At 47.7% G+C, this 14,839-nt stretch overlaps 1 protein-coding gene across 1 annotated transcript in view; it reads right to left on the bottom strand.

Moving 5' to 3' along the window:
• sgsm1a (small G protein signaling modulator 1a) overlaps positions 1-14,839 on the bottom strand; it is a 130,284-nt gene that overhangs the window by 13,548 nt on the left and 101,897 nt on the right. Inside the window, exons 18-20 of the mRNA XM_078226108.1 lie at positions 3,725-4,891; positions 2,072-2,196; positions 1,373-1,455 (exon numbers count right to left, since the gene is read on the bottom strand). Coding sequence (XP_078082234.1) covers positions 1,373-1,455; positions 2,072-2,196; positions 3,725-4,891 — 1,375 coding nt within the window. The remainder of the gene's footprint in view (positions 1-1,372; positions 1,456-2,071; positions 2,197-3,724; positions 4,892-14,839) is intronic.

Raw genomic sequence — 14,839 nt, 5'->3', positions numbered from 1 at the left:
ACTGGGGTAAACACAGTAAGAAGTCTTACAACACCAGCTTAAAGTCCAAAATAAACCTGTTGGACTTTAACCTGGTGTTGTTAGACTTCTTACTGTGTCACATGTAGGCCAGACCAGGTAAGGACGGCAGATTTCCTTCCCTAAAGGACATTAGTGAACCAGATGGGTTTTTCCGACAATCGACAATGGTTTCATGGTCATCAGTAGATTCTTAATTCCAGATTTTTTAATTGAATTCAAATTCCACCATCTGCCGTGGTGGGATTTGAACCTGGATCCCCAGAACTTTAGTTTCTGGATTAATTGTCTGGTGATAATACCACTGGGCCATCACCTCTCTCAAAGCCTTGTTCATTTTTATGGGGCATTTACACAGAGCGGGTTCTCGGATTTCTAACAGTAAAATCTGGACGTTTTCAGCCAGCCAGACACTGGAAATGAGAGATCAAGTACAAAGAAACAGAGCCGTAAGATGTTGGAGACGCCGAAGATTCTGTAGAACGCGAGCTGATCTTCAATTCACTGTGTGTACACAGTGCACTGGGAGATCATGGCACCTGTGCAATGGCGCCCCTGGAGCTCAGCAGCCGGCTTCCTAGCAAGAATAGTCTCTGCCCATTCCCCCATCTGGTGAGAATCACATTTGGGCTCTTTCTTTTTTACTAAGTGCCGTACAATTGGGACCGGGAGCTCTCCCAAAGATTCGGCACGTTTCTCTTCCATTTTCACACTCGTTCAGCACTTGGAATCTTTTTGGTAAGATCCCCCTCCCCATGTCAAATCAGCTTAGCCTTAAAACATTGGGGCCGATAGTTCAGTTAGTGGGAGAAATCCAGGATAAAGAGGCCACAATCTTCAAATTAGAGCAAAATCATTCTAGGGTGACATCAGGATACAGCTTTCCACACAAAAAAAGGGTGGAGGAAATCTCAAATTCCTTCCCACAAAAAGAAAGCTGTCAACGGCTGTGGGGACTGGGTGGAACTCACTCAAAATTTTCAGAACTTAAGAGATTTTGTTTTGACAGGTAAGGATTTTCAGGGAGAGAGAACAAAGGTGAGTGAATGGAGTTAAGATCGGAATCCGCCATGATCAAAGCGATTAGCTAAAACAGGCTTGAGAGGCTTTAAGGCCTCCTGTTGTTGCTATGGGCAACAGAACAAAGCTGTCTCACTCACTGCCAGATTGCAGGCCTAATCTACAAAACGTAAATGAGTTACACTGGAGTCGCACAATGACCAGAAAGACATCAAAATCCTTGCTTTAGAAATCCAATTTAGAGTTATTACTGACAATTAATATTGACTTTACAGAAAAAAAACCTTTGTTAGCTGCTCGACCGCCAGTAAACGTAATTAAATCATAAACTTGCCATCGTCCAGGACAACTAGGAGTGGAGCCAGGAGGTCACACATTCCCTGCACATAACCAATCTCTAAATGCTGCCAGATATAACTGCAAAAAGAGCAAACAATGTTCAAATAATTAATAAGGTGAACTTTCATCCCATCGTCCGTTTCGTTTGCGCCTAGTCTGTCGAAGAAGTTGTATTCGCTCCCTCGCTAAACTTTAGAACTTTTCTTCGTTATCCCTTCTCAGCCAGCATTTCTTCAAAAGTGTGGAATCCTGTCTCTTCACGCTACCCTCCCATCTCTAAACTCTTTTTAAGCTTTGTGTGATAATCCCCATGATGTCCGTGGGGAATCACTGATTGATCTGCCAGTGGGGCTTGTTGAGTACGAGTTTCCCCGGTAACAGGCAAGGGGGCCTGCCCAGGCTGGAACTTGTTACCTGAGCCTTTCATACGGCAAGCTCAGGACTGGGCCTGCTGAACTGTAGGCACACCACCACGGCAGTGGTTTTACTTTGCATTCTGTACTAAACTGTGTTCCTTCCCAGTTGGGCTTCCCGAGCCATTATAATTTGATAGAATTCCGGTCACACTCCTCACAATTCAAGTTGAACATTGAACACCAATTCCCACAGGATGTAACCCGACAGCTCAGCATTCCATGAGGCACCGTATCAAAGTTTATTTTTCATACAGAAATTCACATAGGACAAGATTTACCTGCACATGACGTTACGCAGCTTCTCCAGGTTAGCCGGTGTGAAGTACCAGTAGTTACGGTCACAGCGTTGAACATCCTTTTCTATCCTGTGCAGATTAACTGTATACATGTCCAGTAATTCTTGCTGCAAGATTTTTAAAAAGACAAACTGTAGCTCGACTAACGGAAACACAAGTAAAAAACATGCCAACTTCTTGACAGAAATGCTGCCAAGTGCCATTATAACAGTGCGAGCCAATAAGGAATTAATCAAATTATACCATTCCAGAGGGCGGCACAGTCGTTAGCACTGCGGCCTCACAGCACCCATGGACCCGGGTTCGATTCCCGGCTTGGGTCACTGTCTGTGCGGAGTCTGCATGTTCTCCCCGTGTCTGCATGGGTTTCCTCCCACAATCCGAAAGAAGTGTTGGTTAGGGTGCATTGGCCTTGGTAAGTTCTCCCTCGGTGTAACCCGAACAGGTACCGGAGTGTGGCGACTAGGGGATTTTCACAGTAACTTCATTGCGGTGTTAATGTAAGCCTACTTGTGGCATTAATAAATAAATGACCTTTAACTTTAAAAACATCGACGAAACATGGCTCCAAGATCCGCAGATCATTGCAAAAGTCCTCTAGATCAGGGGGAATCGTCCTGATTTGATTTGATTTATTGTCACATGTATTGACACACATACAGTGAAAAGTATTGTTTCTTGCGCACTATACAGACAACACATACCCTTCATAGAGAAGGAAACGAGAGAGTGCAGAATGTAGTGTTACAGTCATAGCTAGGGCGTAGGGAAAGATCAACTTAATGCGAGGTAGGTCCATTCAAAAGTCTGATGGCAGCAGGGAAGAAGCTGTTCTTGAGTCGGTTGGTACGTGACCTCAGACTTTTGTATCTTCCTCCCGACGGAAGAAGGTGGAAAAGAGAATGTCCGGGGTGCGTGGGGTCCTTAATTATGCTGGCTGCTTTGCCGAGGCAGCGGGAAGTGTAGACAGAGTCAATGGATGGGAGGCTGGTCAACCGGTCAAGTGGGAACAGGAGAAATTGAGTGGAAGTTTAGGAACTTGGAAATGTTCTGAGTGCTTTATAAATAACCTGGGGAACTGTCAGAGAGATTTAGGTTTGATTTTGAATCTGATGGTCCAATTTTGCCCTTTGTGAAACATTCAAATGTCTAGTTTAGAAGCTTCGACCATCACGAGTGTGAGGCTACCTCGACAGACCAGTTGGCCTTTGTCTGTCCATCAGTTTTGAACACTCAGGGCGGGATTTTGTGGCCGCACTCGCCCCAAGGTCGGAAAACATCGCCCGAGGTCAACAGGCCTCTGCACAGTCCGTGTCCCATTCGCTACGATTCCCATGGCGGGCGGGACGGGAAAATTCCACTCTCAGTGTGGAGGCTGAGCGTTTGGGATAAAAAATATTTTCCCTTTCCCACTCTCAGCAACCCTCACCTTTGATAAACATAAGAAGCTTTGCTTTTTTAAAAAACGAAATGGAAAAAGCGGGAAATTAGCGCATGGCCAAGATAAAAGTAACAGCATATCGATCCACTGGCTCTGGACCAAACTTCAGGGATGGAATTTCAGAAGGAAAATGATACAAGAACTCTCATTGGCTCTCCCATAGCAACACCAATGGTTTGACTCAGAGTACTCACTGCGTACGTCACTCCAGTGGAGGAGGCTGGGGAAGCTGCATGGGCATTGCTCTCAGACATACTCAGCTGCTGACAAAAGCCTTCCACCTCTGCCCCGACTGGCAAGGCTTCTTCTCGTTCAACCAGCTCTTGCTCAGTCATATTCTCTGCCGCTTTATACATAGGTAGGTCGCCGCGTGACTCCTCATGGTCAGGATCTGATCCTTTCACCACAGGAACTACTTCTTCTGATCCTTCCACCATAGGAACCACTCCTGACCCTTCTGCCATAGGAACTACTTCTTCAGATCCATCCGATACAGGAACTACTTCCTCAAATTTAGCCACTACAGGCAATACTTCTTCAGATCTATCTGCCACAGGAACTACTTCCTCAGATCCATCCACCATAGGAACTACTTCTTCAGATCCAACCACTACAGGAACTACTTCTTCCGATCTATCTGCCACAGGAACTACTTCATCAGATCCATCCACCACAGGAACTACTTCCTCAGATCTCTCTGCCATTGGAACTACTTCAGATCCATCTGCTATAAGAATTACTTTTTCAGATCCTTCCACCACAGCAACTACTTCTTCAGATCCATCCACCATAGGAACTACTTCTTCAGATCCATCTGCCACAGAAACTACTTTTTCAGATCCATCTGCCACAGAAACTACTTTTTCAGATTCATCCACCACAGGAACTACTTTTTCAGATTCATCCGCCACAGGAACTACTTTTTCAGATTCATCTGCCACAGGGACTACTTCTTCAGATCCATCCGCCACAGGAACTACTTCTTCAGATCCATCCGTCACAGGAATTGCTTCCTTGGATCCTTGTGCTGTAGGAATTACTTCCAGTAGCCGCTCCAGGGAAGGTTGCTTTTCCTGTGATGCCTCTTGAGGAGGAAATCCTTCCTCTGCTTTGTTTAGCCCGCTTCCCCGTCTCTGTGCCACTGTTTGCTGGCTGCACTGTATCACCTCCTCCGTGCTGAAGCTGCGCTCTGAGTAGCCAGATGTTGTGGAGAAGTTGCGAGAGGATGGGTGCCCAGAGTCTGGCGAGCAGGCGCCATTTGGCACGGTGCCATTTGGAATGGGCGCTGCCGGTTTGTCGCTGTCAGTTCCCACTTCCTTCTCCAGTTGTTCACCCTCTGCCTCTTCCACAGACTCAAACACCTGAGAGCAAAAAACAGAGTCAACAAACGGTCACACTGCAAACTGTAACATTCTGGGGGTTGTGGTTCGGCCTAGCAGAACTAGCGAGCCCCTTTCAACGAGCGAGACTCATCCATTCGAGAATCAACCCAACCAACCATTGAATCTCATGTATTCTTGTTTTAAGATGTGCCCAGTTTTCATGCATCTCCAGCTAATAAATTAATGCAGCTCCTTGTGTCTAAATGGGTTTGTGAATTGTCTTGGCGTTTTCAACCCTAAGTCACATTCACAATGAACGGGATTTTCCAGCCCCTCCCTCCCACCACCGTGATTTCCGGTGGCGGAGGCAGCTCGTCATTGGCCGTAGCTTGAATTTTGCGGTCCTGCCTATCTCTACGCCGTTTCGCGTGGCTCGCCACTCCCGCCGCCGGGGAACCCGCCACGGGGGGAGGGTTGCCTTCGGCGGGGCTGGAAGATCCTGCTGGCAGGAAGGACTGGAAAATCCGGCTCAATGTCTCCTCCACTTTGCTCCCTCTCATATGTGGCTATTTCTGCTGACAATTCTTGTTTTTCACAGTATCCCGTTTATTTTCTGATGTTTAAAATCTTACTAGCTTAAGAAACCTTTGTGAGGAGAGTGTTACAGATATATTTATGTTTAAGGCGACTGTTTACAGATTCAGCTCTATTCTGCAGATAGTCTGGAAAACGTGCAGCTCAGATGCTGGAAGAGCAGGATAATTACTCCTTTTAGCCATGTAGTATTCACTTAGATAGAGCTAATGGACTTTTATTTACAAAAAGAAAAGATCCCCTGGGGTTTCTGAGTAAAGGAATGGAAGGTGGGTTTTGATATGCAGGGCCTTGTGATGATGTAGTTAATGGGAGGAGCTAGGTATGTAGAGAGGAAAAGCTTTCAGTTCTGCCTGGGGCATGTTTAAAGACAGAGGTCTGCAAGCTGCTCTGAAACTCTCTGAAACCATCAAGCCTGTGTACAACCTTATAGCAAGTATATTTGTGGTTGCTAACTATATTTAAAGTGGTTTATGATTCTGAAACAGTGATATGTTCGAAATTAGAGAGTAGTTTCTTTTCATTTTTAACTGTTGTTCAACTGTTATGAGTTAAGCTGCTCCGTTTGTTACAGTTATCATATAATCCCTACAGTGCAGAAGGAGGCCATTTGGCCCATCAAATCTGCACCGACCAAAATCCCACCCAGGCCCTATCCCCAGAACCCCATGCATTTACCCTAGCTAATACCCCTGACACTAAGGGGCAATTTAGCAAGGCTAATCCACCTAATCTGCACATCTTTAGACTGTGGGAGGAAACCAGAGCACCCGAAGGAAACCTATGGGAGAACATGCAGACTCCACACAGACAGTGGCCCAAGCCGGGAATTGAACCCGGGTCCCTGGCGCTATGAGGCAGCAGTGCTAACCACTGTGGCATTGTGCTGCCCCATAGTTAAACTATGTTATTAGATCAAATTTATTTCACGATAAAAGACCACTAATTTGTCAGTGGAATTACTCTTGGAGTGAAGCATCTATCCTCAAATGTATGCCAAAATAGAAAAAAAATGTTGTGGTCTAGTGTGGCTTCCTAATGTAATTTGGGATTCTGGTCCAGGACCCTAACACTTTTCTCAGATATATTTTGCGCTAAGCAGGGAAGGCAGGCGGGAATGGGATAAAGGGTGTTAAAAATCCATTACATTTTTCAATTCTCACTGTCAGTGCTTTGGCTTTATCCACTCCATACCCATTCCCACTGGCAGGAGCTGGTTTCCAGTACCTCACACGGAGCGAGTTGAGACACTTTGGGGGGGGGGGGGGATTTATTTTAACAGGACAAGGCCAGGAGGAAACTGTCCGATTTTACCCCTGACACCTTTCGATTTTACTTTCCATTAAATAATTTGCACTTATTTGCAGTAATGCCTGGCATGACTATGGGACGTCCCAAAACACTTCACTGTCAGTGAGCTATGTTTGAAGCCTAGTCACTGCTGCAAACGTGGCAGCCAATTTGCACACAGCAAGCTCCCGTAATCTGGCCCTGAAACAAATGGCCAGATTGTCCATTTTCGATGCTGGTTAGGGTAGGAAAATCCGGGCCTGTGAGGGCATTCAAGAACAGAAAGCTTGGCAAATGTATTCATTCCTCGTCCGTGGGCCTTAAAGCTAATCCTTGTCTGAGATCAGAGTACTCAACACAAGCCCAAAGCTTCTCCTTATATTGCTGTGTTCTCCCCCTTGAACTATTTTCCTCCATTCACAATATTCTCATTTTGTCCCCATGTTAAAATCACCTCCGGGTGCTTTGGTTTCCTCCCACAGTACTAAAGACGTGCTGGTTAGGTGCATTGGCCGTGCTAAATTCTCCCTCAGTGTACCCGAACAGGCGCCGGAGTGTGGCGACTGGGGGATTTTCACAGTAACTTCATTGCAGTGTTAATGTAGGCCTACTTGTGACACTAATAAATAAACTTTAAAACTTCACCGGCTGAAGTGAAATGAATTCCAGACCCTGAAGACACCAATGAGTCTTGGGCCTAGTCAGCATTTGGTCCCATTAAAGCTTTTCACAAGACTTAGCTCCGTGTCCAAGAATTTAAAGTCAATCAGTGCACCGATATCTTTCCCAACACTTGTGGCGCAGTCAAGACAAGGCAACATTTTCCTGACAGGAAACTGAACAAGTATCGAACTAGGAGCAGGATTGGAGACCGTGGAGTATTAGTATTTTCACCGGTCTTGCAATCCAGAGACCCAGGGTAATGCTTTAGGGACCCGGGTTCATAGAATCCCAGTCCATCTATAATCATAGAATCCCTACAGTGCAGAAGGAGGCCGTCCGGCCCATCGAGTCTGCACCGACAACAATCCCACCCTTGCCCTATCCCACAACCCCACATATTTACCTGCCCAATCCCTCTAACCTTCACATCCTGGGACACTAAAGGGCAATTGAGCACGGCCAATCAACCTAACCCACACATCTTTGGACCGTGGGAGGAAACCAGAGCACCCGGAGGAAACCCACGCAGACACGGGAAGAATGTACAAACTCCACACAGACAGTGACCAAGCCGGGAATTGAACGCGGCTCCCTGGCGCTGTGGGGCAGCAGTGTTAACCACTGTGCCGCCGTGTCATGCCATGGCAGATGGTGAAATTTTAATTTGTTAAAAATCAGGAATTGAAAGTCTGATGACGACCGTGAAATTATTGTCGGAAAAAAAACCCCTCTTTTGATTGTGTAATGTTCTTTAAGGAAGGAAATCTGCCATCCTTACCTGGTCTGGCCTACATTTGACTCCAGATCCGCAGCAATGGGACTGACTCTTAAATGTCCTCTGAAATGGGCTGGCAAACAATTTTATTGCCCATTCATGGGGTGTGGGCATCGCTGACTGGGCCAGCATTTATTGCCCACAGTCTGGCTTTGTTTCTGAAGAGACTGTTCAGCTTTCAAGTACAGTATTTTAATGTTTATTTATTAGTCACAAGTAGGCTTACATTAACACTGCAATGAAGTTACTGTGAAAATCTCCTAGTCGTCACACTCCGGCGCCTGTTTGGGTACACTGAGGGTGAATTTAGCCTGCCTGATGCACCTAACCAGCACGTCTTTCGTGTATCTTAACTGTGTGAGCTCCGAGTGTTTAAAATATCCTTTCACGTCTCAGATCCCAGCTTTCCTGCCACACTCGATTTTTCAAGTAAACACGTGGACACCTACAGGCTGCCATGAATCTGGCCCAGTCAACGACGCCTACATCCCACGAATGAATGACAAGAAAAGACATAGATCAAGGTCATTAAAAAGTTCAATGTTCCTCTTGGGTAAGGGTTAAAAATGTCCGCGGTGGGGAAGGGACATACATGAAGTGACCATTCTGAAATTTGCGACTGAGCAGATGAACGACCTTAACTAAGTTTGATGTGGCTGATAGCCAATCCTTATTCCACATTTACAAAGGATAAAAAAACTACAGCACAGGAACAGGCCCTTCGGCCCTCGAACTCTGTGCTGAGCATCATGCTCTAACGAAACTGAAGAAAAGGCCCTCCAAGCCCCTGCCGACCATGATTTTTAAAAAATTTATATCCAATCAAAAACCCAATTGGTCCAATCAAAGTTTCTACAAGAGAGACATTACAGATCCAAGCTGACAAGACAGGCCCCACTTTTCCTGTCTTGGCCTCGATCAACAAGATCCAAGCTGATAGGAGCAGGCACTACACCCCCTCCCGGGTTTGAGCTTCACCTTAGCCAAAAGGCCCAGGTGGCGTTTTTAAAAATTGCTTCAATGAAGCCTCAGTGTGACCTCATTGATGTCTATCAAGTGTAGGGTCAAACTTCGACACTTGATCTTAGCCAAAAGGCCGAGAAGCGATCATGATGCCCTAATTAAACTAAAGAGAAACCTTCTGCTTTATTAGGTTTGTATCCCTCTATTCCCTCCCTATTCATGTACCACATCCTGGTGAACCTTCTTTGCACTCTTGCCAAAGTTTCCATGTCCTTCTGATAGTGTGGTGACCAGAACTGCACGCAATACTCCAAATCCGGCCTAACCAAGATTTTATATAGCTGCAACATGAATTGCCAACTCTTGTATTCAATGCCATACGCCTTCTTAATCATCTTGGCCACCTGTGTTGCCACTTTTAGGGAACTGTGGACCTGCACGCCCAGATCCCTCTGTATCAATCCCTCCTGAGGCATTGATGGAGGGGGAAATAGGGCGACTCAAGGTGACTCTTTCTCAAAGTGGGTGAAAGCGAAAGGATGGAGCCACCAGTCTCAGCCTGAGAGGGCAACAGTGAATCATTTCGTAGGCTTGGATTGCTCCTGCCATGGGGCCTTAATTAACAACCAACAATGTATTTGTCCTTGTGTCAATGTTGTGGTACTTGCAGAATCCTATAAACGATGTGACATATGGTGAGCGACTCCCATTTACACCCATGAGGACCCTGTGCGTCTAATCCTGGACAGTGAAACTGTCAAAATACAATGATGTCTGTTACTGTGACTGGTGACATGGTGTAAATATCTCTTTAAACCCAATATCGTAGTGAATACAAATACTGCTAGCTTTTATTAACCATTCAGCCAATGTAAATAATTACATTTAATTAAGTATTCAGGTAACCTCAATTCACTGCTTTTAAATCACTCTTTGTTGCTACTGGGACAGAACGTTCTGTTCCGCTTGAGATGGTCAATACAATTTGAACGTAAATATGACTTTTGCCCCCTGTACACTTCTGCCTGTCTCCTCTTCCACATCGAGCTTCCCTGCCGGAACCTTCAGCTATCATTTTCCCCATCCTGCTGCCTCCCGTCTCCAGAGAGTTGGTAAAACACAGCTCTGTGAGTCTTTAGTGAGAAGGCCGCACATAAAGAACAAAGATAAGTACAGCACAGGAACAGGCCCTTCGGCCCTCCAAGCCCGTGCCGAACATGATGCCCTAACTAAACTAAAAAAAAACCTGCCCTCACTAGGTCCATATCTCTCTATTCCCTCCCTATTCACGTACCCAGCCAGATGCCCCTTAAATGCAATGTGACTGCTTCCACCACTTCCTCTGTGTTCCAGGCACCCACCACTCTCTGCGTGAAAAACTTCCTCCGCACATCTCCTTTAAACCTTCCCCCTCTCACCTTGAACCTGTGCCCCCTTGTAACTGACACTTCCACCCTGGGAAAAAGCCTCTGACTATTCACCCTGCCTATGCCTCTCATAATTTAATAGACCTCTATCAAGTCTCCCCTCAGCCTCCGTCTTTCCAGTGAAAACTATTCTAGTTTGTTCAACCTCTCCTCATAGTCAATGCCCTCCAGACCAGGCTCTTTCTCAGGAGACTAAGGAAATTTGGCATGTCCGCTACAACTCACACCAACTTCCACAGATATATCATAGAAAGCATTCTTTCTGGTTATATCACAGCTTGGTATGGCTCCTGCTCTGTCCAAGACGGCAATTAACTCCAAAGGGTCATGAATGAAGCCCAGTCCATCACGCAAACCAGCCTCCCACCTATTGACACTGTCTACACTTCCCGCTGCCTCGGAAAAGCAGCCAGCCCAATCAAGGACCCCACGCAGCCTGGATATACTCTTTTCCACCTTCTTCCATTGGGAAAAAGATACAAAAGTCTGAGGATACGTACCAACCAACTCACAAACAGCTTCTTTCCCACTGCCATGAGACTTTTGAATGGATCTACCTCGCATTAAGTTGACTTTTCTCTACACCCTAGCTATGACTGTAACACTACATTCTGCAACTTCTCCTTTCCTTCCCTATGTACGGTATGCTTTGTCTGTATGGTGCGCAAGAAACAATACTGTTCACTATACACTAATACATGTGACAACAATAAAATCAAATCAAATCAACATCCTGGTGAACCTTCTTTGCACTCACTCCAAAGCTTCCACATTCTTCTGGTAGTGTGGTGACCAGAACTGCACCCAATACTCCAAACATCCTTCACCTCTTGAAGTACATTCTCCAGACTATTGCACCGTGTGTTTTCTATATCACCAATGGCTGTAGTTGGTCTCAACAGAACTGGAACTTTAAATACTTAAACTCAACCATAAACAGCTGCAGAAATTTGGTTTAAAAAAATCAATCGCAAGTTAATTGCTATTTGAATACAGTACCAAGCAGCCTCCATTTCCTTTCTTTGATGTTTGCATACTTAACTAAGACACATTTAGACCTCACAATGGCAGCTTATAGGTGTTCATGTGTTTACTTGAAAAATCGAGTGTGGCAGGAAAGATGGGATCTGAGACGGGAAAGGATATTTTAAACACTCAGAGTTCACACAGTTACATGGAAACATAGTGTGGTAAACCACTGTTAGCTTATTACCTGTATATGTGACATGCCTGGACACACCCCTGCCGGCCCTACCCGAGACACCTCCCCGCCCTTGTCCAGGTATAAAGGTGACTGCTCCCCATCCCCCTGCCTCAGTCTGGACCAGTTCATCGGCATGGGTGTGCTCCAAGTCTTTTGCGAATAAAAGCCTATTTGTTCTTGCATACAAACTAGTCTTTGCTCGATTGATGGTGCATCACATAGAAAATAGAAATATGAGTAGGCCGTTCGGCCCCTCAAGCCTGCTCCGCCATTCATTATGATCATGGCTGATCATCAAATTCAACACCCTGATCCCTGGAATCACAGAATCCCTACTGTGCAGAAGAAACCGTTCGGCCCCTCGAGTCTGCACTGACTTTCTGACAGAGTATCTTACCCTCGGTCCTATTCCCGTAACCCCACACATTTCCCATGGCTAATCCATCTAAACTTACATATCTAAGGGGCAATTGAGCATGGTTAATTCTGCCAAACTGCACATCTTTAGACTGTGCTAAATATAAGCTAAATGTTATAGTCAGCAACACAGCCAGACTGTGGGTTTTGTCGCCCCTTTTAAGTCACATAGCAGAGCAGGACAGCACTACCAGCAAGCAGAGAACTTCGTCCTTCCCTGATGCTGTTTTACCCGTCCTCCATTCTACTGAACATGGTGACCTCTTCCAATACCTCAACTCAACATTACCATCCGTGGATGCATGACTTCAAACCCAATGTCTCTCACAACCATCCTCCATGTGCTAGGACTATCCCGCTGGAGATGGGGGAGTGTGGGGGAGGGGTGTGGCTGCAGGGGAGGGGTGTGGTGTGCGGGGGAGGGGTGTGGCGTGCGGGGGAGGGGTGTGGTGTGTGGGGGAGGGGTGTGGTGTGCGGGGGAGGGGTGTGGTGTGCGGGGGTGGGGTGTGGTGTGTGGGGGAGGGGTGTGGTGTGCGGGGGAGGGGTGTGGTGTGCGGGGGAGGGGTGTGGTGTGCGGGGGAGGGGTGTGGTGTGCGGGGGAGGGGTGTGGTGTGCGGGGGAGGGGTGTGGTGTGCGGGGGAGGGGTGTGGCGTGCGGGGGAGGGGTGTGGCGTGCGGGGGAGGGGTGTGGTGAGCGGGGGAGGGGTGTGGTGTGTGGGGGAGGGGTGTGGTGTGTGGGGGAGGGATGCGGTGTGTGGGGGAGGGGTGTGGTGTGCGGGGGAGGGGTGTGGCGTGCGGGGGAGGGGTGTGGCGTGCGGGGGAGGGGTGTGGTGTGCGGGGGAGGGGTGTGGTGTGCGGGGGAGGGGTGTGGTGTGCGGGGGAGGGGTGTGGTGTGCGGGGGAGGGGTGTGGTGTGCGGGGGAGGGGTGTGGCGTGCGGCAGAGTGGTGTGGCGTGCGGGGGAGGGCTTTGTGGGGGAGGGGTGTGGTGTGCGGGGGAGGGGTGTGGTGTGCGGGGGAGGGGTGTGGCGTGTGGGGGAGGGGTGTGGTGTGCGGGGGAGGGGTGTGGTGTGCGGGGGAGGGGTGTGGCGTGTGGGGGAGGGGTGTGGCGTGTGGGGGAGGGGTGCGGTGTGCGGGGGAGGGGTGTGGCGTGTGGGGGAGGGGTGTGGTGTGCGGGGGAGGGGTGTGGTGTGTGGGGGAGGGGTGTGGTGTGTGGGGGAGGGGTGTGGTGAGCGGTGGCAGCCCCATCCCCGAATGACCTGTCGGGAGGAGAAATTATGTCTGACTTTTTAAATTCCACCCTTACCTTCGTGTTGGGGCAGTTTTAACGCTTTGCAGGTGGATGGATTTCAAACCTGTTTGGCCCTGAGGCCAAAACTGTTATTTAAGGGATGTGGGGCATTGCTGGCTGGGCTAGCATTCATTCCCCGTCCCTAACTGCCCTTGAGCCGAGTGGCTTCCAGGACCACTTCAGAGGGCTTTGTAAGAGTCAACCACATTGCTGTGGCTCTGGAATCATGTGTAGGCCAGACCGGGTAAGGATAGAACATAGAACATAGAACATTACAGCACAGAACAGGCCCTTCGGCCCACGATGTTGTGCCGACCTTCATCTGAAACCAAGATCAAGCTATCCCACTCCCTACCATCCTGGTGTGCTCCATGTGCCTATCCAATAACCGCTTAAATGTTCCTAAAGTGTCTGACTCCACTATCACTGCAGGCAGTCCATTCCACACCCCAACCACTCTCTGCGTGAAGAACCTACCTCTGATATCCTTCCTATATCTCCCACCATGAACCCTATAGTTATGCCCCCTTGTAATAGCTCCATCCACCCGAGGAAATAGTCTTTGAACGTTCACTCGATCTATCCCCTTCATCATTTTATAAACCTCTATTAAGTCTCCCCTCAATCTCCTCCGCTCCAGAGAGAACAGCCCCAGCTCCCTCAACCTTTCCTCATAAGACCGACACTCCAAACCAGGCAGCATCCTGGTAAATCTCCTCTGCACTCTTTCCAGCGCTTCCACATCCTTCTTATAGTGAGGTGACCAGAACTGCACGCAATATTCCAAATGCGGTCTCACCAAGGTCCTGTACAGTTGCAGCATAACCCCACGGCTCTTAAACTCCAACCCCCTGTTAATAAAAGCTAACACACTATATGCCTTCTTCACAGCTCTATCCACTTGAGTGGCAACCTTTAGAGATCTGTGGATATGGACCCCAAGATCTCTCTGTTCCTCCACAGTCTTCAGAACCCTACCTTTGACCCTGTAATCCACATTTAAATTAGTCCTACCAAAATGAATCACCTCACATTTATCAGGGTTAAACTCCATTTGCCATTTTTCAGCCCAGCTTTGCATCCTATCTATGTCTCTTTGCAGCCTACAACAGCCCTCCACCTCATCCACTACTCCACCAATCTTGGTGTCATCAGCAAATTTACTGATCCACCCTTCAGCCCCCTCCTCTAAGTCATTAATAAAAATCACAAAGAGCAGAGGACCAAGCACCGATCCCTGCGGCACTCCGCTAGCAACCTGCCTCCAGTCCGAAAATTTTCCATCCACCACCACCCTCTGTCTTCGATCAGATAGCCAGTTACCTATCCAATCGGCCAACTTTCCCTCTATCCCACACCTCCTTACT

The sequence above is a fragment of the Mustelus asterias genome, chromosome 13, assembly GCF_964213995.1.
Source record: "Mustelus asterias chromosome 13, sMusAst1.hap1.1, whole genome shotgun sequence".
NCBI classification, from domain to species: domain Eukaryota; kingdom Metazoa; phylum Chordata; class Chondrichthyes; order Carcharhiniformes; family Triakidae; genus Mustelus; species Mustelus asterias.
Note: the sequence above shows the minus strand (reverse complement) of the source record. Positions and strands in the feature narration are given on the sequence as shown.